This window comes from Podarcis tiliguerta (assembly GCF_965153285.1).
Source record: "Podarcis tiliguerta genome assembly, chromosome: 3".
In the NCBI taxonomy this organism is placed as follows: domain Eukaryota; kingdom Metazoa; phylum Chordata; class Lepidosauria; order Squamata; family Lacertidae; genus Podarcis; species Podarcis tiliguerta.
The window spans coordinates 26,891,117-26,915,116 of NC_139536.1; the positions used below are offsets into that span (position 1 = coordinate 26,891,117).

The window sequence follows — 24,000 nt, forward strand, 5'->3', positions numbered from 1 at the left end:
AAAAAGCATTTTCGCAGTGTTTTTTTATAGGTGTGTCGATTCCACCTAGGTCTGGCTTTATCATGAAACAAGACAAACATTGGGTGCAGATTCCATCAAGGGTGCAGCTTTCCTGCATCCGACTTTCATTTCTATGTGCATTAAAAGCAAACAAACAAAGCTTCAGGCACCAGGTCTGAGTAGCTCTTGGTGGTACATAAGAAGAGCAATGATAGATTAGGCTAAGGGCTTGTCTACTCCAACATCCTGTTCCTACCAAGTGTTGCCGCCATCCTGAGTGTCCCCCCCCCCAAAAAAAATACTGCTTCCAACAGAACTTCAAGGTTTAAAGTTAGATAAATGAAAAGCCAAAGTAAATTTTTTAGAAACAACACATTTGCTGCAGATCAGTATGATCACCGAACAAAATTATAGGAGCAAATTTCTCCAATCAATGTATGTTTATCCGGCTTTTCAATATTCCATTGATTTCACCACTGGATAAGTGTGTTTAGGATTGTGGTCTTAACCTGCTTAAGAGCGCTGAGTGATGAATCTTTAAAAATGCTATTATCATTAAATCAGATATGATTATGTCTTATATGCTGTACTTGTGGGCATCTACTTAAGCAGAAATGCACTCTGCAGTTCCACAAACTACTTACTGTCCTCTGCTGTAATCATTAGAGTCCAGTTGCTGTATGTATCACCGTATCCATTGCAGGCGATAACCCTCATTTCATATGATGTGTACGGCTGCAGTTCTGTGACTAAATGGGTTAATGAAGCTGTAGGTTCAGAAAGCAATCTAAAGGAAAAAAATACATTAAAAAGAAAAAGAAAATAGGAAACAAAATGAAGGTGGGACACATTACATATGTACAGAAATGCTACTCTGCAGATCGTTTTATATTTCTTCACTATGTTGACTAGATTTTATTATTTGCTTACTCTAGTCTATCTTCTGGGGAGTGCTTAGGCCTCATTTGGAGTCGGTAGCTGGGTAAGCCTGGAGCATTGTTGCGAACTGGTGTAGACCAGACAACCTGAAGACTGGTCGGTGTGGCAGATGAAAGCCTTGGAGGCAACATGCCATCTGGAGCTGTCGAAAAACATGGATGAATTAGAGCAGAGAAAAATGTGGAGAACATATGCTGGATGGAATCAAAATGCTCCATGCACTAAAACAAACAAACAAAACCTGTTTCTGAGGATCAAAAGCAATGTAAGCATGGTCCATTTAATTCAACATCTTCTTCCCTCCTCTTCATTATTGCACTATTGTACTATAGGCTTTCCATTGCAATGCCATTATCATGCTATGTCTGTGCTCAGAACCATTCCCCCAACACCAACAGGATTTAAGATGAAACACTCTCAAACAGAAAGGGAGTTGGCAATCCACAGGTTCAAGTCACCTTCCTTCCTTCCTTCCTTCCTTCCTTCCTTTCTTTCTTTCTTTCCTTCTTTTTTTTAAAATAATTTTTATTAATTTACAACAAAAACAAAAACACACAATAATTTCACATCCAATTTTTCACAAAGTACTTTTTTGGACTTCCTTTAGCTTTTCCGTAAATCATCCGTAGTCATTATTTAAGTTGCGCATTCCTTAAGTTTGTATTGTCATTATTTAAACCTTTCCTTTTCTATTCCCTTTTAACAATACTTCCCAAATTTCACAGTGCTTCCTTAAATCCCTCTAGCGTTATCTGTCCCTCACTTATACTTTCCAGATATTCCACAAATTTTCCCCAGTCCTCGATGAACTTTTGGTCTCTTAAATATCTAATCTTCCCAGTCAATTTATCCAACTCAGCATAGTCTAACAGCTTCATTCTCCATTCTTCCATTGTCGGTATTTCCTGTTGTTTCCATTTCTGAGCCAGTAACACTCTTGCAGCTGTCACTGCATATTGAAAAAATTTACAGTCTTTTCTCTTTATCTCATTTCCTAAAATTCCTAGCAGAAAGGCCTCTGGTTTCTTTATAAATGTGTATTTTAATATCTTCTTCAATTCATTATATATCATTTCCCAGAAGCCTTTCACTTTCTTACATTCCCACCACATATGGTAAAAAGAGCCTTCTTTATCTTTACATTTCCAACACTTATTACATGTCTTATACATTTTCGCTAATTTTACCGGTGTCATGTACCATCTATAAAACATTTTCATAACATTTTCTTTTAACGTCATACATGCTGTAAATTTTAAATTCTCCTTCCATAATCTTTCCCAATCTTCAAATTGTATATTGTAACCAAAATCTCTGGCCCAATGTATCATTACCAATTTTACTTCCTCATCCTTCAAATTCCATTCTAACAACGACTTGTACATTTTAGATAAAATTTTAAAGTCATTATTTATTATTTCTATCTGAAATTTTGAATCTTTGTCTGCATAACCACATTCTTTAATGTCTTTCCTAAACATTTCATTTATTTGAAAATAATGCAACCAGTCATACACATGTTCTTTAACTTGTTCATATGGTGTCATTTTCCATTTTCCTCCTTCTTTGAATATCATTTGGCCATATGTGATCCAATTACCTCTCATATTGATTTTCCTTACACTCTTTCCTTATATCTTCCTTTCTTTCTTATCCATCAACTAAATATTCTGGGTATTTTACAAATTTATTAAGAATGCAAAATACGACCCAACACTTAGAACTATAAGCAATACAAATCACACAACATACCATTTTAAATATTGGGCACAGCAATGTAAGTCAGACTCCAGCCCTACTCAAAATCTGACAACACATTTGGGAAACTGCAATAAAAAAAACTTCAAATCCTTCCATTAAAGGCAACTTATTTCCATGTAAATCCAAGCAGAGTAAAGTATGAACCACAGAGCTTTTGTTTACATGCTGGACAATGTGGTATAGTCCTATTGTATTAAGAGTTACATATAATTTACACATAATTTCTGAAAACATAAAAAATACAAAATTGCACTCTAAAGGATCAAAGCACTTCTGTGGAGTCTCTTGTTGAGCAGTAATAAAAAAAGGTGTTCTGTGAAACTGTTCACATGGTGATCATTAAACTTCCCAAGCAACTAATCACCTGCACCCATATATCAAATGCCCACTGATTATTCAAAAATAAAGCATTTCACATATATTTAATAATAGGAGTGTTTCAGGAAACATTTTCCTCTTTCATCTCTTTCGTCCTAACTTCTCCTCCAAGGAATTGCTTAGTATCTAAGCAATAATTAGAAGACAGCAATAATTTCTCTGCCACATTCTTAACAGAAGAGCCATGTACCTATCAGGGTGATATATTGGCTCTAACAAGCAATGCTACTCAGAATGCTCTGCTCAAGGTTTAATATAGCCCTCAAGGGGCAACCACTCCACCAGTAACTTACTGAATCAACACATCTTGTCCAGTAAATGCTCAATTAGCATGGTGAAATGGCATGGTGTAATTACAAAGAAGAAGCACAAGAATGAAAAGTATTACAAAACCGAATTGCACCCTATATCAAAAAGCCTCCACCCATCTCTGTCTCTTGAAGATAGCCTTCGCCAACCCAGATGTTTTGGATAGCAGCCTGGGCTCAGAAACTCTTCATGCTATTAACCAAGATAAAGACTAAGTCACATCCAAAATACTGACCTCACACCTCTCCTTGCAACCTGGTCTGACAAGAAAAAACCAAGAGGGTGCTGGTTCCATTAATTTCTCTTATCCCACCTCACTGGACCCTCTCTCTACATAATGAACCCCGGGGATGTCAAAGGCAGCTGGCTTCCTGTTTGGTTGAGCCTCTTCCTACTGGGCAGCCCTTTGCAGAATCTCCAAAGATTAAAAAGGGTGGGTTTGCTGCTTGTCTTTCCTTTGAATGCCTTCATATCTGCTAAAGAAATTTTGTTTAGTAACCAAGTCTCCCTTAGATCTCAATGAATATGTTTTCTTTCTTTTAAAATAGCTTATTTCTTCAGCTCTCTTTAAATAACTCTGTTTTTGTAATTTGAACTCTGGTGTTAGTTAAAGTTTTGCCTAGTCACAGGGTCTGACCCACTCACATTGCTTAGCCAATTGGCTCACACTCCATGCTAAGGATAAGGAGTCTGTGACCCTCAAGATGTTTACTGGACTCCAACTCCCATCAGCACCAACCAGCAAGGCCAATGGTCTGGGGTGGTAGGAGTTGTAGCTGAACAACATCTAGCCACTGCTTTAAAGGGACAGTTAAGAGGAACACACAGCAACTCATCTTTACAAGTATCTTTGCAAGTTTATCATCCTCAAGCTGAACTTCTGCTAAAACTATGCAAAGAATAAAAGAATGCCAATAAGCAATTAGTTGACTGATTAATGATTATAAATACGTGTCAGGGAGACACTAGATGGAATCTATTGCTGTCCAGGAAAGCCAATTACCGGTATATGTCATGCTGTTTAAAAAGATACCCAGCCAATAACTGTCATAGAATAATGAGCTACCAAAACAAGGAATAAACAAACAAATGGATATCACATGCTAATCTAAATCTATGAATGAATAAATTCCTTTTCACAGCCATTGGTACTTATAGTTGCTTTGTAGGCTGTCATGTATTATTGACCTCTTGTTAAGGACACATAGCTTCAAGAATAATTCAATCACCACACACATGCATATATAATTCGGTAGTCATATGTTAAACAGCTATATCTTCCCAACATGGCAAGAAAAAGAGGACAAGAGACTTGGAAAGCTCAGAAATCTGGAATGACTTCCCTTTCCATGCATTTATAAAAATAATCAAGGTTTCTACCCTACACCTATTTCAACCTATAAAGCCTCACACAGCTCAGGATCAAGGGTTCTGGGAGGCTAGGGATGCTCATTTGAGATCTTGCAGAAACTCCGATGGTCCCACAGGATCTCAGAAAAGCATCCCAGAGCCAGGAACACTGAGCAGGCCTTGCGCCCAAGAAAGGCGGAGAACTACTTATGTTGCATTTTGGTTGGTTTAAGAACTGATCCAGTGGACCTGTGGCCGAATAAATTAATAGCATAGCATGTCAACATAAGCATTCCAGCACAATCACGAGTCAAAACCAATGAAGAAGCAATAGTAGCAAAGTTCAATGTTCCAGCTGCAGCATACCAGAACTGACTAGTTGTCTTGTTCACAATATGTCTAAAGAATTCAAAGTATTGGCTCTTTGAAGAAATCTATATTCTCTAGTGTACAAAGAATACTGCATTGCATGTCAGGTTCAGCTAAAACCTATTTTTTATTATTTTGGCTTCTCTTCCCCCCTTAACAAAAATCTAATTTGCTTGTTGTTCCCTTAGGTACACAGTACACAGTTCATAATTCATTTGATGTAAAATGTCAGTTTAGATTCTTGCACTTCTTTGATACATGAGAAAAAACATGTACATTTCAATTTTCTTCTATGAGACTCTGCCAGCAAAAGCCTCCCATTGAGCTGCTCAAAGACCTTTGTGTTAAATTAAACATCAAGATTCAGAAACTGTGAGGAATGATATTTCCAAGACATATAGTACAAATATATGAGCCTGGGAAAAAGGTAATGATTTTTCCTACCAGTAAAGTGATCTCTCCCAAAGAGCATCTTTGATCCTTGAATTAGTTCTCAGTTATAATTTAATACATCACGACTGTCGGGAGCTTTCTTTACATTTAGACACAAAGTAATATAGTCAGGTCCACAAAGAGCAAAACAACATATTCAGGGGTGTTTCTTTCTCTCATTATGTTTATTCTCTCAATAACAGTGCATGAAGAGGCATAAAAAGTGGGCATAGCAACGGGGCTGAAAAAAGGAACTAGTCAAGAAACCACCAATCACTGTTTATTTAATTAGTACATTGCTCTAAGGGACTCGTGGTGGTGTGCATGTCATCCTCAAATCCACCCTGTAAGGCAGGGTGGACTGAGACCAGGGCATCTCTGTCTAGGGGCCACAGACGTTGTACCCATCATAGCTCCTGGAAGGCACTGCAAATCAATTGAGCCTCCAATGATGAAGATGTACAAATCAGCAACGTAAAACTGCACACATGAGTGTGTGACTGGCTCAAGTTCACTTTGTAATAATAATAATAATAATTTATTATTTGTACCCCGCCCATCTGGCTGGGTTTCCCCAGCCACTCTGGGTGGCTTCCACAGAAAACAAAAATACACTAAAATATCACACATTAAAAACTTCCCTAACAGGGCTGCCTTTAGATGTCTTCTGAATGTCAGGTAGTTGTGTATCGCTTTGACATCTGATGGGAGAGTGTTCCACAGGGCAGGCGCCACTACCGAGAAGGCCCTCTGCCTGGTTCCCTGTAACTTTGCTTCTCGCAACGAGGGAACCGCCAGAAGGCCCTTGGTGCTGGATCTCAGTGTCCGGGCTGAACGATGGGGGTGGAGAAACAGAACTTTGTAAGGATCGTAAACCTAGGAATCATGTTCAAAGTCCATTTCTCTATCCACTACACCACACATAACACAGCTGGCATGACACTGTACATGCACTTCACAGGATATCCTAAGATTACATTTGAGAACAGATTCTGTGTTGCCCAGCTATGGTCTCTCTGACTTCACAGCAGCTGATGAAATACCTAGGGAGGAAGACTGACATATTACCAAAGTTGTGTTTATTTTGGTTTTTGTATTTTGACAATATCTACACCTTTTCAATTTGATAACATGGCCTTATCTCCACTGTCAGAGTAACTGCCCTACATGGTCTCTACAAAGAAAACCCAGAGTGCTGAATGGCAATATAGATTTAATAAAAAATGCACCATGCTTCTCAAATTAAGGGTAATGTTTCAGGTGCTCCACGTACCTTTAATACTTGCCATCAATGTTTTTATGCTAATGTCCTCATTTTTAGCAACTATCCTTTAGTATTTTTCTTGCAAGTGAATTATTGCGTGGCTGTTTGAAATTGGCTAGCCCAAGTTTTTTTTTGGTGCACTGTGTCATTTAGCAAAAACTCAAAACAGCTTGGCTGGGTTTTGTCCTACATGTCAAAGTAAAAGACAAAGCATTATAGCCAACTCTGGTTACATAAGGGAGGATACATTAAGAGATGAAAAGTATCATTATCAGAAACCTCTTTCCTCCATCATTTGATGGTTCTTAAGAAATTAAAAAAGCCGTCCATACCAAACACAGAGAACATGTCTCATAGCGGGGCAAGGAACACGTAAAGCAGGTCCACATTTTTCCTCACTAAAACAGACCTAAGCTACTATTTATTTTCATTTCAGATCTAGTGAGGTCATGCAGTGTTGTTGTTGTTGTTTAATAATATTATTATTATTAAATGAGGAATGAAGAGTTCAAGTCTATCAATTGATCCAAACAAGGATATTTTTTCAATAGTCTAGTGTACTGTTTTCACTTCATGGTTATAATATCCAATGGTTACACCACGCTTATAGTGAAATCACAACTGATGTGACTTAAAACACAATTTGGATTCTGAAGGGAGCATGGTTTTGGAGTACAGTTTGGGGAAATTCCAATAATGGTAGAGCTTCTACTTTGCATGCAGGCAGTCTCAGGTCCAATCTCTGGCAGCTCCCGGCAGGGCTTGGAGAGAACTCTTGTCTGAAATCCAGGAGAGCTGTTGCCTGCCAGTGTAGAAAATACTGAAAAAGATGGACTAATGGTCTTCGTATAAGGCATCTTCCTGTGTTCTTAGGCTGGTGTCCTTCTTGCAACTCAAGAGTTCCAACAAAGAATGGATCTGAAACCAAGGTTCCAATGTCTAAACAGAATACCACAGGCCACTCACTGGGAAGGCATTGAGTGAAACTACTTCATCTTTTGGGGCAAAACATTCTACCCTCCTCCCCATAATGAAGCTAGCTCACTTAAGCTATGTCAAAGGAACAACTTCAAGCCTTCTTGTTTAAGCAGTGTTGTGAGCAAGTAGGAACAAAGCAAAAGCTTATCTGCCAGGATCCTCCTTTTGCCAGGGTGAGGCAGCAGCCTACGTTGATCTCTGACACATATGTGGACAACCAGGGTCCAGTACCATCCTGCCTGTATGCATTGTGAGGATCAGAAAGCTGTAGAAAATGCAGCTGAACTCTAGACTAAGCCCCACAAAAGGATGCCAAAAGAGCATCTGTAATGACCAGAGCATGATTATAAAGAAGTCAAAATCCAATGCTAAAAGAATGGCAAACCCGCTGCAATATAACCACAATCTTACAATACACATGCATGCAAATCCTAAAAGTCTAAGCAAGCATTTGATGTCTTCTTTCCTTTTTTATTTTACTATTTCATTTTAAACTACTTCATCTCAAACAGGATTGGTTTTAACCTGAAAGTTATAGAATGCCTGCCTTTGAAAATGGGAAAAAAGCCAAAAGGAAAAAAAGAACACTTAAGGAAATCATACTTAAGGAACAATATCCCACTATTTATCCCCTGGTAAAGTGGGGGTGGGTGGGATCAGTGATTGATCCCCTCTTCTCCACTAAACCCCACAATTCATGCCCTCAAGATGCACTTAAGAGAATTCCTTTTTGTTATCATTTTTTGTCTCTATAACCCACATGAGAGTACATAAATGTGTTAGGGAGCCACGTCTATGCTGGAGGCTTGCTGAGGCTATTGCAAGCAAGAAAGCTTCAAAGCTTCCTCTGCTATGCTTAGTACCTCAAAAGTTGATATTTTGCTCACTTTGCTTGAATATTTTTTTTTTAATCAGAAGACTAACCTCTGCATTGTAGCGAGCTCCATGCAAGCAGCATAAGAAATACATTAATGCAGTGTTTTTGTTTTTAAAAAATAAAATCATGATGTCTTCCTTTGCTGACAGTTTATTAAGATGACACTTTCTTGAGAAAGCAGACTGATATTATTGCATCTACATAAAGTCTTTCCTTCTGAGTCCTGAACTGTCATACAGAATGTATATGTGGAGATATATTAAAGCGTAAGGCATTATGTCTTGCTATCTGTATGCATTTAATACTGGGAAATTTAAATGCTCCCATTGTAAAGTAAGAGCCAGGGTGGTGTGGTTAGCTTGCAGACTGGGAAGACATGACTTGAAAGTTCAGCGGGTCGCACTCTTTCTCGCAAGCTAACCTACATCGCAGGGTTGTGAAGAAGATAAAATGAGTAAAGAAGAACCATGTGTGCCACCTTAATCTCGCTGAAGGAGGGGGGATATAAATGTAATGAATGAAATAAAGTTGCATTGATAAAACACTTCCATGAAGCTCAGGAGTTAAGGAATTCTGGCTACATCTAACACTCAAGCCCTATTTAGTGGAGAGCCAGCCCAACACATATCCTTCCTGAACTGAGCAGGAAGATCGGAATGGGGATTGTAAGTGGGATCACACCGGACTCCTGATCAAGGGGATTTATAGGTCAAAAGCCGCACCTTGAATTTTGCTTGGAAACAAAGTGGAAGCCAGTGCAGTTGTGCCAGAGTTGGTGTTATATGTCCAGACTCCGGCTGCTGAATTCTCCACCAGCTGCAGTTTCCAAAAGGGAGCCCCGTGTATAATATACTGCAGATCTAGCAAGTGTCAATAGGACAGAAAACGGTAGAGAACATTTACGCTGCCCCCTTCACTCCCCCTCAAAAAAACCCTGGGGATTCTGGTCTGGGGATACGTATGTGCTCCTACTTTGACAGTTTTCCAGGGGAGCCTGGTGCCACTTGAACTGTGACATTCTAGGCATGTTTTGCCTACTGAACTGAGCATACACATACATTTCAAAGAAGTAGGTTCTTCCTTGCACCCTCCTCCTTTGTCTTTCTCACTGAACAACGAAACCATCCCACAAGACAACTATAATGGAATGTATAATGTTCTCATAAATTTCTTCATGCTATTTTAAAGACCATAACTGCTATTTATTTGAGTTAATTTCAAAATTGCTTGAATGCCAGCGTCTGATTATTCTGCTGAGCTTCACACACACACACACACACACACACACACACACACACACACAACTCCTCCTGAAACATATTAGGACAAGATTAATGGGATGAATTTATTCATTTTAGGGAAAAAGAGAGCTCAGAAGAAAACTATTTCTACCTCTGCAGTATGAAATTTGTCACTAATCATTTTAAACTATGCCCTTTTATGCTTCTTCTGTCTCTTTTAGCTTTCTATGCAGTTCTTTGATGTAACAAAGACAGTTCCAGACAAGATTTCAGTTCCTCTGGAAAAAAAAGTCTTGAGGCCAAATGCAGTGTATTTAAAATTTATACACTCCATAATGCCTTTGTTCTGAACTTGAACATCATGCAAAACTTCTGTTTTCTTTCGCTTTACAACTCTGAGATCATTTGTTTTCCTGGTTTCAGCTTATTATAATGCAACACCGAGTTTAGCTGGTGGTTCCATCATTTAACTACATGCACAGTCATGGCTGACCCTTTCTGATCAATTGCCAATCCATACAGGTTTGACTGATAAAAGAGCCAATTAGATTTAAGCAAATTAAGGGACATCACCAATGTCAACCACTTATTAAACCAAATGCCAAATTCCATGCATACAAAACACTAATGCACCAAGTCCCATTAAGAGTTGAATTCTTAACCCCATTAGTAACTCAAGACCTCTACAGGGGAAGGGTCACAACAAAGTTTCATATTTATGGATTCACATTTGGATCTTGTTTTTATTTTATTTTATTATATTATTTTCTAAGAACTCTTGAACCAGCACTGAAAGAATGAGGATAGTTGATAAAAATGTAACCCCATCTTAAAAAGATGTTTTTAAAAATGACTCTAAACAGTATTCTCAGTTATTTAAAATATTACTATGCAAAAATCTTCAAAATATGTCTTTCTTGCTATGTTAAAATTTTAAAGAATATTACATAGCAATCTTTTAAATAACCAAACTAATCCAGAGTCTAAAAATGCTACACTTTTTAACAGCTGTATTTTGTTGTCACGTACAAATAATTTCCATTAACCTTCTATATAATTATGCAATTAATTTTTATCCAAGATTTTATTTTAAAAATAACAACATTTAAAAGTATCATGTTGGTGTTTTGGTTTGTTTTTACTATTGCAAATAGAAAAACTCACACATTGCAAAAAATTTACTATTAGCCAAGAATTGTTATTGTTCATATCAATAAATTACATTTCCTTTTGGTGAACTTACAGTAATTAACAAATCAATAGATTTTATGCTGAGAGTACATTTGGGATAATAATTTCTCTTGATTAGATTACACAGGTAAATCATTTGTTCTTTCAAACACCATGTCAAATATGCTATTGTCCAAATCAAGGGATATCCACCAAATATTCAAAACAAGTTCACTCCACGGGAGCCTGCCTCAAATTAAATAAATAAACCAATTTCCCATTTTATCACAGGGAAATGAATGGATTAATCCTAGCAATTAATGCATGCTTTCAGTTCAAACCTTTACATATTTCTCAATTCCCATTCTTCATTAACTGATATGAAACCTTGTGATTTCAACACCTGCTAGAGAACACTGAACACAGCCACAAAATCTGCAAGGGTGGCTGAGTTTTTATCAACAGTATCTCATAGAGTGGTGAATGGCACTATTTAGTGGGTTGAAACTCCAATGAAAATACTCATTATTACATGGCTCCAATGAACTCCAATGAAAATACTCATTTTTACATGACTCTTTATTTTGTATATATTCTAAAATTTTCTATAAGGATGTTTTATGATGGCCTATATTTGCAATGCCTAATAAACATTTGGTGATGTAAATACAGCCACAAAAGGTAGTTTCTTTTGGAAAAGAATATACACATCCCCCTGTTTTGTAGGCTACAGTTCTACACATGCCCTTCAATTAAGTGAACATTTCGGGGGGGGGAGGAATAGTAATTGATTGTTACAGTTCTGCTTCTGCCCTTTAAGGGAATGGCAGGGGGAGTGGCAGAAAGCAGGAGTATACTGCACAATACCAATCTACACCAAAGTTACCCAGATTATAGAAACCATCTGGTAAGCAGCCATCTCATGCAAATAAACGTATTTCCTACATTTCACATTTCTGGTGTAAAGGATATGTTTTGTGAAGAAAACAAAGAGTTAAGATAAAGAAAGGATCATTACCTCCCTAACACACTTTCAAGAGCTGTTGTAGAGGAAGATTGAATGAATCAAAGACAGAACAGTCATATGAAATAACTGGAGGAAATATACACTAAAGGAATGTGTTACGTCCCTGTATTCATCACTGCAACTGCAAGGGTCAGGAATATCAGCCACAGAAGTCACCACACTTGGCCACCAAAGAAGAATTCTGGATGACCCAACGGCTGCAAATGATATTGTAATCACTACATATTGATTCAGTAAGCAAAGTCCACAATGTAACACTATGAACCGTGTTCTTGTGCTTTTTGGCACCCCACACCCTATAAATCAAGTAAACATCCTGGTTAGGTGTGCCAATTCCTGGCTGGTGGCGTTATGCAATGGCACTGGTTTGGGAACAGAGCTAAAAGGATCAGCTAAAAGGATAAGCCTGCGTGAAGAATGCTTGTCTTTCAGAAAGAGAACCAGCACATACCCAAATGCCCTCCAAAGCTGGACTTTTAAGCCAAAGTCTTCAGATCACCTTCAGTTAAGCTTGCAAATCTGATAAATTCCTCTTACCAACTGGTTGCGACAGAGTGCTGCAGTTTACTGTTTCATTTTAAAATGTGGCATTAGGGCCTAGAGTGTTAATGCACTCAAACAAAATTATTATAATAAAACATAATGGCAAGGTAAATATGGATTATAGAATGTCCTATATATCAGTGCTTTTCTCATATGTGCTGGTTCATTTATTATTCATTTCAGTACGAATCACAGTCCACTGGACAACGGGATGGGAAATTTCTTTAATAACTTCCAGTGCTAATTTAATTCTACTTAAACACACATAGTCTAGTGAATGCCACATGCTTTTCAGCATGATTTTATGTGTAAATCAGGATAATATGTTTTCAGATCATTAAGTAAAAGGAAGCATGAACTAAAACCTATTTAATCAATGAGGTATTGCTTTTAAAGTACCACAAGGTCATAAAAAAGATCATTTCAAAGCTATACGTTTCCTAATTGTAATCAACAACAATCAAATGATGAAAGAAGCTATATCATAATTCCTAGAATAAGTTGGCATAAATATTAAATATATGCCCATCTTTAAAGATGCTCTGCTTTTTTGTGAGTCTCTCTCTCTCTGTGTCATAAGCACCGCTACCCTCTCATTCACAGCCAGACACACACACACACCTAGCTCACACTGCAAACACCATTCTGGAACAAGGAAGGGAAGTAGGTTGGGTCGGCCAAGGTTTGGGCTGCTAGCAGCTGACCAAGAAAAACGAAATAAAACACAGCCCCACCCATATTGGGAGAGGCCTGCAGTACAAAGGGTGGTTTGTGTCTGCTTGCAGCGTGGGTTGGATGGCACCTGAAACAGTTTCTCGTGTTTCCAAAAAGATTGGTGACTGCCTACCTAAACAGAAGGATGGAAATAAAGGCTGCTCTGTACTACACATTTAAAGCAGTTGCTTATCACTTCATGGCTTCCCTCAAATGATCCTGGGAAGTGTAGTTGGCTTCCCTCAAATGATCCTGGGAAGTGTAGTTGACGGCAGTGAGGGTTGTTAGCAGGCTCCCATTCCCCTCACAGAGCTACAAGTCCCACAGTCAATCTCTCTTCCCAGGGAACTGTTAGGTCTGTGAAGAGAATAGGTGTTTCCAAACAGCTCTCAGCACTCTTAACAAACTACATTTCCCAGGATTCTTTGGGGGAAGCCAAGACTGTTTATAAAGTGGTCTGATACTGCTTTAAATGTATAGTGCGAAGAGGTCTGATACTGCTTTAAATGTATAGTGCTTTAAATGTATAGTGCGAAGAAATGTATAGTGCGAAGAAATGTATATTGGGGCGAAGAGGGCAGTGACAGCACAACTGCACCCCACCTTCAAATATTTAATTGTAACCAGAAACTGCTCTCGTGAAAATGTTTGTGTGCTTTACTTGTGATGGAGTGGGTGGAGAACATTTCATCATACTTACCTGAAGGAGGTGTGGTGGTCATCACAGGATCACTCATCACATAGCCTTGGCTATTGGAAGCATTCACCTGAACTGTGTAGTTTGAAAACGGAATTAGTCCTCCAATGGGCACCCAGATATTTGCTTCTTTGCTGGTATGCAAACTTTGTGTCCCATTTAAAATATCATAATTGCCATTAGCTGGAAGAGAAAGAGAGAAAAGGCTAAAAATTTCTCTGGCTGCTAAAACTCATCCATGTTAAAAACAACAACAAATTGTTACAATATTTCTCCATAATAAAACACATGATCATTAACAGAAAGCTGTAAGTCATAAAGAACAATTGTCATTGCAGACAGGGCTGGAAAAGTGAAAACCATAATGTGGGTGTGTTCTGACTGAAAAATCACAGTATCAAGAGTCTGTAGAAGGGGGTGGGTTTAATCACCTAGATGAGAGGGTGTTTGAGAGAGTGGAAATGAGGGGTTTTTTGGTGTTTTCTGCTGTTACTGGGTTGTTCTTATTCAGCAGACCTAATTTATTGTGCCTGGTTGTTGATTATTTTATTTATTCAAAGGTGGCTGACTTATTTTAAAATCTGAGGAAAATACCGTATTTTTCGCCCTATAGGACGCACTTTTTCCCCTCCAAAAATGAAGGGGAAATGTGTGTGCGTCCTATGGGGCGAATGCAGGCTTTCGCGGAAGCCTGGAGAGTGAGAGGCGTCGGTGCGCACCGACACCTCTTGCTCTCCAGGCTCCAGGAAGCTATCCGCAAGCCTTGCACACCTGGGGGGAGTTCCCCTGGGCTCGCAAGGCTTGCGGGCGGCAGCCTGCAGCGCGGGACACAGGGCGCCCTTCGGAGGACTCCCCGTGCTTCGCGCAAGTGTCGGCAAGCCTCGCGCACCGGGGGAGAACTCCCCCCCGGCGCGCGAGGCTTGCGGGCGGCAGCCTGCAGCGCGGAACACGGGGCGCCCTTCGGAGGACGCCCCGTGCTTCGCGCAAGTGCCGGCAAGCCTCGCGCACCGGGGGAGAACTCCCCCCCGGCGCGCGAGGCTTGCGGGCGGCAGCCTGCAGCGCGGAACACGGGGCGCCCTTCGGAGGACGCCCCGTGCTTCGCGCAAGTGCCGGCAAGCCTCGCGCACCGGGGGAGAACTCCCCCCCGGCGCGCGAGGCTTGCGGGCGGCAGCCTGCAGCGCGGAACACGGTGCGCCCTCCGGAGGACGCCCCGTGCTTCGCGCAAGTGCCGGCAAGCCTCGCGCACCGGGGGAGAACTCCCCCCCGGCGCGCAAGGCTTGCGGACGGCAGCCTGCAGCGCGGAACACGGGGCGCCCTTCGGAGGACGCCCCGTGCTTCGCGCAAGTGCCGGCAAGCCTCGCGCACCGGGGGAGAACTCCCCCCCGGCGCGCGAGGCTTGCGGGCGGCAGCCTGCAGCGCGGAACACGGGGCGCCCTTCGGAGGACGCCCCGTGCTTCGCGCAAGTGCCGGCAAGCCTCGCGCACCGGGGGAGAACTCCCCCCCGGCGCGCGAGGCTTGCGGGCGGCAGCCTGCAGCGCGGAACACGGGGCGCCCTTTGGAGGACGCCCCGTGCTTCGCGCAAGTGTCCGCAAGCCTTCCGCACCGGGGGAGAACTCCCCCCCGGCGCGTGAGGCTTGCGGACGGCAGCCTGCAGCGCGGAACACGGGGCGCCCTTCGGAGGACGCCCCGTGCTTCGCGCAAGTGCCGGCAAGCCTCGCGCACCGGGGGAGAACTCCCCCCCCGGCGCGCAAGGCTTGCGGGCGGCAGCCTGCAGCGCGGAACACGGGGCGCCCTTCGGAGGACGCCCCGTGCTTCGCGCAAGTGCCGGCAAGCCTCGCGCACCGGGGGAGAACTCCCCCCCGGCGCGCGAGGCTTGCGGGCGGCAGCCTGCCGCCCGGCGCATGGGGCGCCCTGCAGCAGAGCGCCCTGGCGCCAGGCAGACATCGGCCAGCCCCACAAGGTCGGGGGACAGCGGGGAGGCGCAGCGCCGCCATCCCACTGTTCCCCGACCTGGTTTTGGGGGGGAAATAAAGGGAAAAATTTTTTTCCTTTATTTCCCCCCAAAAAAAGTAGGTGCGTCCTATGGGACGGAGCGTCCTATGGGACGAAAAATACGGTACTATAGAATATCAGCAACCAGAACTTCATTAAGCATTTAATTATGGCTAAAGAGTACACCGAAGGGTACACACACTTAACTCGTTTATGATGTAAAACTGGGAAAGAAAGCAAATATTTTATAGTAGCAGCTAACATGGTGGCGCTGTGATGTAAACCACTGAGCCTTGGACTTGCCGATCAGAAGGTCAGCGGTTTGAATCCCCGCAACGTTGCTCGGTCCCAGCTCCTGCCAACCGAGCAGTTCGAAGGAATGTCAAAGTGCAAGTAGATAAATAGGTATCACTCCAGCGGGAAGATAAATGGCATTTCCATGCACTGCTCTGGTTTCACCAGTAGCAGCTTAGTCATGCTGGCCACATGACCCGGAAAAACAGTCTGCGGACAAACGTTGGCTCCCTCGGCTAGTAAAGCAAGATGAGCACCACAATCCCAGAGTTGTTCATGACTGGACTTAACTGTCGGGGGTCCTTTACCTTTTTAACATGGTGTCCTCCAGAAGTTGTGGACTACAGCTCTCACCATTCTTGATCATTTGCCATGATGGCTGAGGCTGATGGAAGTTTGAGTCCATCACATCTTGTGAGCATCACTTTGGCTAAACCTGGACTAGTCTATGCATTTTAGACCAGCTTGATATAGACCAACAGCCTTGGTCAGGACGTCCCCAGCACTGAATGCATCAGAAATGGTGTCTACATACTTGAGGTGGTAGATGATTTTGTCTACCTGGGCTCCACCATAACCAGCAACATCTCCATCGCAGCTTAGGTCGACAAGCGTATTGGGCAAGGCAGTGATGGCAATGGCTCACCTCTCCAAAAGCATATGGGAGAATGTTATGCTAATGACCAATACCAAGATGAAGGACTACCAGGCTTGCACTGCTTTGTGGCAGTAAGCCTTGGGAAACTTACACACACCCATGAGCAACTCCTCAACACCTTCCACATGCACTGCATCAGTTTTTGGGCATCACATGGCAGGACAGAGTCTCAAACAAAGATGTGCTCTCCAAAGCCCACATGTTCCCAGCTTGTTTGTAGACTCCTGTCTATGCTGACTTGGTAATATCCACAGAATGGAAGATGGCAGGATCCCTTAGGACATAAGCTACATGGAGCTGCTTTCAAACACGAGACTCATTGGCATATCAACTCTGCATTGCCAAGGTGTCTGCAAACATGACATGAAGGCCATGAACATTAACCCTGCCATGTGGGAATCCCTTGAAGATGACTGCAGTGCCTGGAGACAATCATTCAGGTTGCGTTTCCACAGCAGTGACCAGAGGAGAAATGACTGCTGGGAGCAGCACAAAGAAACAACGCCATAGTACACTTGCATCAGCACAACTGGTTGCCTTCGTCTGCCCCAGCTGCAACTGAACACTTCTCTTCCATATTGGTCTCTACAACCACATCAGGAGCTATAACTCTCCAACAATTTGACTTCACTTGAGGTGCACTCTTCCACTGTCTCGCAAGACAGATGGATGCCAGTGACAATTTTCATGTATTATATTCCCTTGCAATTTTTTAAAGGAGCAACATTTTATCCCATTTACAGATTACAAATGCAATGAATCATTCACACAATCATTTTTCCCACTTGCAAGAAGTGTTATTTTCCACTGTATGTTCAGTATGTAAGATCCACTTTCAGCTACACAACAAATATTAGTATTTTTGTTTTAAAATGCTTACGATAAAAAGCTATCAGCAAAGCAACACTTTGTTCTGATGCCTAGATAACAACAGTAATACACAGTAATTATATAATTAGTTGTAACATTAAGTTCTAGTTATAGCAGAATGATTACTTGGTAATTATGAGAAGTATATAATTACTCAATAATTATGAGAAGTATGTAATTACATAACCATTTTATTCAGCTCCCCCCAAAAATGAACTTGCACATTTATAATGAGTTAGGCAAAGCAGGAGTTCAAATTGCTCGCTGCTTCAAATTCCAACTGAGGAGCCAGTGACAGATCTCCTAACATGAATTATGTACAGAACAAAGGTTTCTTATCCAAACAATTTGCAGTACTGGCAACTAAAATATTAGGAAAATCTTATTCTCTCTCTCTCTCACACACACACACACCTTTCTTTAAGAATGCAGGTCCTCAAATTACTCATGCTGGCAGTGACACACAGTGTGCAGCTTTGCCACTTTTCACTGCATAAACTTGACTTTCAGTGGGCTGGAAAATGCAGCCACATTGGTTCAGCCTGAAAGAAAGTGCGACACTGATAAGCATTTCATATCATTTGATGGCATTCCTGACTAGTTTGCCTCAGCTTGGATCCTATTTGTGAGTATAAGTGGGTAGTGCATTCCTCTTTCCATTTTTCATATGTGTCCTTCTTCCCACCTGACTCGCAATTCTAAACACAGCGGTTTGACAACAAGAACGCGCCTCATGCCTATATTAGCAATAGCCTGGGATACTGGGAAGTATCAAGGCAATTGTTCTTCCTTCTGTATGGTTTGCACTGAGGCAACTATTTATCCTATTTGTTTCAGCCTTTCCCTTTCCTGACAGGATCCTCAACCAGGATGTTTTCATCAACCCCTTACTGTCAACTCCATTCAGTAAGGATATGTCCGCAAAGGAAGCTTCTAGAACCAGCCTTTCCTCATGGAGAGCCAGCAGAAAGTTGTTCAGTAAGCAGGCAATCCTGGTTTGGGGACAATTCATACAACCATCTCTCCCTAACAGCAGCCACAGCCTCAAAAAACAGTTAACCCGGGTGACTTTTAAAGGGGAACCAGATAATTTCATGGAAGAATAAGCTTGTCAGTGGCTACTAGTCATGATTGATATATGCTGCCTCCAAATTTACAGGAAGTGGTTGTTGGTGAAGAACAGCTAGAGGAGGCTACTGACCTCATGTCCTGCTTGTGGACTTCCCAAGAGATATCTGGTTAGCCATGGGTGGAACAGGAAGCTGGACTTTGGTCTGATCCAGCAAAGTTATTTTTATGGATACAGTGGTATGTCAAAAGCCAATCCAGAACAAATGCATAGCGGGAATACAGAAAAGGCTTCTCTTCTACACAGTGGCGGAGGAAGAGGGTCTGGTAGGGGTGGTCCGCCCTGTGTGTCATCCCTGAGGGGGGGTGTGACATCGCTGTGCCTCCCCCCAGGACACTCGCCACGGGCAGCACCCCCCTGGGACCCTCGACGCAGGCAGCTTTAAAAAGTCACTAAAGGGAAACGGTACTGAGTGAAGCCAAACAACTCAGGCCCATTTTGGAATTCCAATTACGACCAATACAATGGTACCTCGGGTTAAGTACTTAATTCGTTCCGGAGGTCCATACTTAACCTGAAACTGTTCTTAACCTGAAGCACCACTTTAGCTAATGGGGCCTCCTGCTGCCGCCGCGCCGCAGGAGCACGATTTCTGTTCTCATCCTGAAGCAAAGTTCTTAACCTGAAGCACTATTTCTGGGTTAGCGGAGTCTGTAACCTGAAGCGTATGTAACCTGAAGCATATGTAACCCAAGGTACCACTGTATCTAGCTGCTATTAAATATTACAGCACTGAGTTTACAATAAGGCTTTTTTCCCCTTAAAGTAAATGAAAAGTGGACTTCGAAATCCTTTCATTTCAAGGCATTGAAAAAATGACCCATAAATTAAGACTTATTTCTTCTCATGGCTTCTTCAAACATGCTCCTCTACAAGCACAACGAATAGAGTGGGGCGAGGGAGGCATATGATATTATCCTTTGTGCTCCATTTTTATTGTAGAAAGTGCCCCTGTGTGTACATATTAAAAGAGGAGGTGGGTGGGTATTTGTAGCCTCATTCTAAATGTTTGTGTGTCATCAAACAGAATCTCAGGCTGAGGGTTTAGGGCAACAGACCAGTACAATAATAAGGGGGGGGGGTTAAATTATGGACAACTTTTTAGGGTCCCTATGCGAAAAATACAGTTGGAAAGAAATGCCAGGACCCAAAGGTAACCCTCCTTGATCTTCCACCATCTTTTGTTAATTATATCATCATTGTAGCACTCCAAGAAATTCACACAGAGCAAAAGTTCCATGCAACCTAAGTGAGGTTTTCCTTTGAAGCAGAGACCCATGGGATCTGATCTTTTGGATTGACTGCTCTCTTTGGCAGCCTGGGCCAGCCCCCCATTGTGTTCACTAAGATCAGTTTGTGTAAGTAGCACTAATAAACTGACAAGGAAATGCCATGGAGAGCAATGAAGTGGGAAGATGAAGGCAGCTTTCTGTTCCTTATACTGCCTACAACCTGTAGATCATGCAACCTTTTTTTATATATAAAAAAATAGTAATAATACTTTTATCTCATAGACTCACAATGCCTGCTGAGAAGAGGAGGGTGAAAAATAAATGACCCTTTGACTCAAGTGTATTTAGGGGCTTGTTCAATACAAGGAGGTTCACAAAGGAGATGTATTATAGTCCAGAAAAGTCTGCAGGCTATCATATCCCCCGCTGCGTGAGCAAAGGTGGGAAATGTACAAACCACAGATATGGAAAAGCTCATTTAGAAAACAGCCCACACCACTCTGCTGTTTCTAACTATGAGTCAAGCACAATTTTATGTTCCTTGTTAGAAGCAAAAATAACGAACTTGTACCGAGTAGCAATCGGTGGATGTAACTTGGGTGAAAAAGGATCAATAGAGGTTAAATGTAATAAATGAGATTAAAAATATTTTCCATACGCAGAGATAACACAGAGACGACTGCTTTTTAGAGATAAAAAATAATGACAATGATGACGGAATGGCTATAAAGATTTGCAAAAACTTCTTACAAAACAAGCTGAAATTTATTTTGTTCTTATTTATGATTCATAAATTCATGATGGTGGCAGCATTTTCCCAAGCTCTTGATTGGCTTGGAGCAATTATCCAAATCCCCTACCTCTGGGAAACTCAGGAGGTTTACAACCCAATTTGCTGCCCAGCAATCTCCCTGCCTGAGCTGACGGATGCTGAGGACTCCCACACTGCTGGTTCTGGGGGACTTCAATACCTTATTCACCAGGAGGTCACACTGGACCTTGTTTTCTCAACTGGGCAGGAAGAGGGTGATCTGAAAGTGGATGATATTGACACCAGAACCTTGTCATGGCCAGATCACCTCCTGTTGAGATTTATGCTTTCAGCACCTTTTCCCCTCCACAAAGGCAGGGGACCTTTCAGGATGGTCTCCCCCTTGAGGCTGATGGATCCGGTGGGCTTCCAGATGGCTCTGGGGAATTTTCCAGCTGGTATGACTGGTGATCCTGTCAAAGCCCTGGCCAACCTCTTGAATATCCAAATAGCTCAGGCCATTGACAGAATCACCCCAAGTGCCCTCTCCAGCTTTGTGGAGCCCGCTTGACTCTTTGGGATACTCCAGAGCTTAGGACAAGGAAACAAGCTATGAGACGGCTCAAATGTGAGTAGAGGAAAACTCTAGTCAAATGCAATTGAACAGCACTGGTGGCTCATCATTGAACCTACCTGGTGGCAGTGAAGGCAGCAAAGATGGTCTACAATACATTGCTGCCTCCATTGCATCCTCATTGTGTCACCTGGCAGAGCATCTCTGGGTAGTGAGTGATCACTTACAGTCTGGGCTGAAGGAGGAAGTAGAACCAGTGGGAGCTCACTGTGGCTTGTTTTCATCCACTGGGATCTTTACTCCACTATAAAGGTCAAGGGGCGTCCAGAGCACTGTCTAGTTCTGTTGTGTTGGATGAGTTTCAGTTAGTAAGAGTTGAGGATGTAGATAAGATGCTTGGATTGGTCAGGGAAACCACTTGCACTCTGGACCCTTGCTGCTCTTGGGTGATAAAAACTAGCAGGGAGGGGACAGCTGGCTTGGCCAGGGAGGTGATTAATGCTTCCTTGTGAGAGGGGTGGTTTCTGCCTGCTTGAAGGAGGCAGTCTTACGTGCTAAACTGTTGTTTTGCATTGGTAATGGACTGGATGAGAGCCAACAAACTGAAGTTGAATCCAGGTAAGTCTGAGGCACTTTTAAGGGGTGGTTCCCTAGACTGGATGGATGGATGGAAGGTTGCTTCATCTTGATGGGGGTCACACCTCCTCTGAAGGAGCATGTACGTAGCTTGGGGGTTCTTCTGGATCTTTTACTGTTGCTTGAGGCTCAGGTGGCCTAGGTGATGTGGAGAGCCTTCCATCAGCTTGGGCTGGTGGTCCAACTGCTCCCCTATCTGGACAGGGATAACCTAAATTCTGTTGTCTATACTCTGGTAACCTCTAGGTTGGATTACTGCCTCTGAATACAGTTTGGAAACTTCAGCTGGTACAGAAGTCGGCAGCCAGGCTGCTCACCAGGGCAAAAGGGTTTAAGCATATAATGCCATTCCTAGACTGACTGCACATGCTGTGAATTATTTTCTGGGCCCAATTCAGAGTGCTGGTTTTGGCCTATAAAGCCTCATATGACTCGGGACCACCATACCTAAAATACCCACCTCTACTCATATGAACTGAAATGAACCCTGCAATCAAGATCTGAGGCCCATCTTTGTGTGCATCCTCCACAAGAGGTCTGGAGGGTGTGAACATGAGAACGGCGCTTTTCTGTGGCGGCTTCCTGTTTCTGGAATGTTATCCCTAGGGAGGCTTGCCTGGAAACTTCACTACATATCTTTAGGTGCCATGCAAAAACATTTCTCTATAACCAGGTCTTTGGCTGCTTGACATTCGATGACATTTGTGCTTGTGAGAGGTGGATTACTGGTTTGGTTTTGATTTTGGGGTTTTGCACATTTTGTGTTCTCCTTTTGTATTTTTATGTGAACTTCCCTGTGATCTTCGGATGAAGGGAAGTACAAATTAAATAAATAGATCGATTTCAAGCTAATTTCACAATTTCTTTGGAAAACCTGCCTACCTTTAATAGAGAAGGGAATCTCATGTCTTGTAGAGAGGTGCCTCTTACTACTGCCATTTTATCCTGCTAGTTTCTATATAAAATGATATGCATAGATTAAAAATATCTATCTGACAATCTATCTGGGTGAAAACTGCGGTAATAAAGTGTGCTATTATGGGCACATGCTATAAGCTTCACCCAATGCTCCTATTGATGAATGAGCATGCAAATGTAAGGGAATTGTTCGAAAGAGGTTCTAAAGCATGTTTTTTTCTTTAATATTCATGTAAATAGGTGCATAAAACTCTAGTGGATTGCTGGTGCATGAATTACTGCTGTCCTGGGTCCATCATCCTATGGGGTTCACTAGACTGAAATAACATAAATGGGCATCCTTTCCCATTCTTCTTATAATCATTGTCACAAGAATTTTAATGCCTCATATATTCCCGTAATTTTTTTTTCCCTATGAGCTGTACTGTTTTGACCTTTTCAATATTCTGTAATTTGACTGGCTGGCCATTTCAAGTTCTCTCCTTTTTACAGCCTTATTAACTTGTGGGAAAGAGGTGAAATGGACAGCCAATCAGAATACATAATATTGCAAAGGTCACAGTAGTGCAGTATAGCACCAAGCAGACATGGAATACTATCTGGTAGGCATTAGCATTCCAATTTCTTATTCATGTTACAAAGATTGTAACAGGAATAGAAAATGGCACAACATCAAGCCATTCATGGCAAAGACTGTAATAGAAAAGGAAATAGAATAAACTAAATTCGTTCTTTTTTGCATTCAGAAAGAGGAGTTCTCTTTATCCCATACTTCACCTCAATGAATGAATGTATACGTGAAGAAGCAATAGTATTGAATGGCAATATCCACTCTGATTCACTGAATTTACAGCAGTCATTTTGTGTTGCTAATCCAATCATTTTAACAGTTCAGAG

The 24,000-nt window shown here is 41.9% G+C and overlaps 1 protein-coding gene across 5 annotated transcripts in view; it reads right to left on the minus strand.

Annotated features, from left to right (window-relative positions):
* The window catches only part of USH2A (usherin), a 418,893-nt gene that overhangs the window by 160,689 nt on the left and 234,204 nt on the right, over nucleotides 1-24,000 (minus strand). For all 5 annotated transcript variants that reach the window (XM_083433263.1, XM_083433262.1, XM_083433261.1 and 2 more), the window contains exons 38-40: nucleotides 14,053-14,232; nucleotides 931-1,081; nucleotides 645-787 (exon numbers count right to left, since the gene is read on the minus strand). In XM_083433263.1, the coding sequence (XP_083289389.1) occupies nucleotides 645-787; nucleotides 931-1,081; nucleotides 14,053-14,232 (474 nt within the window). The remainder of the gene's footprint in view (nucleotides 1-644; nucleotides 788-930; nucleotides 1,082-14,052; nucleotides 14,233-24,000) is intronic.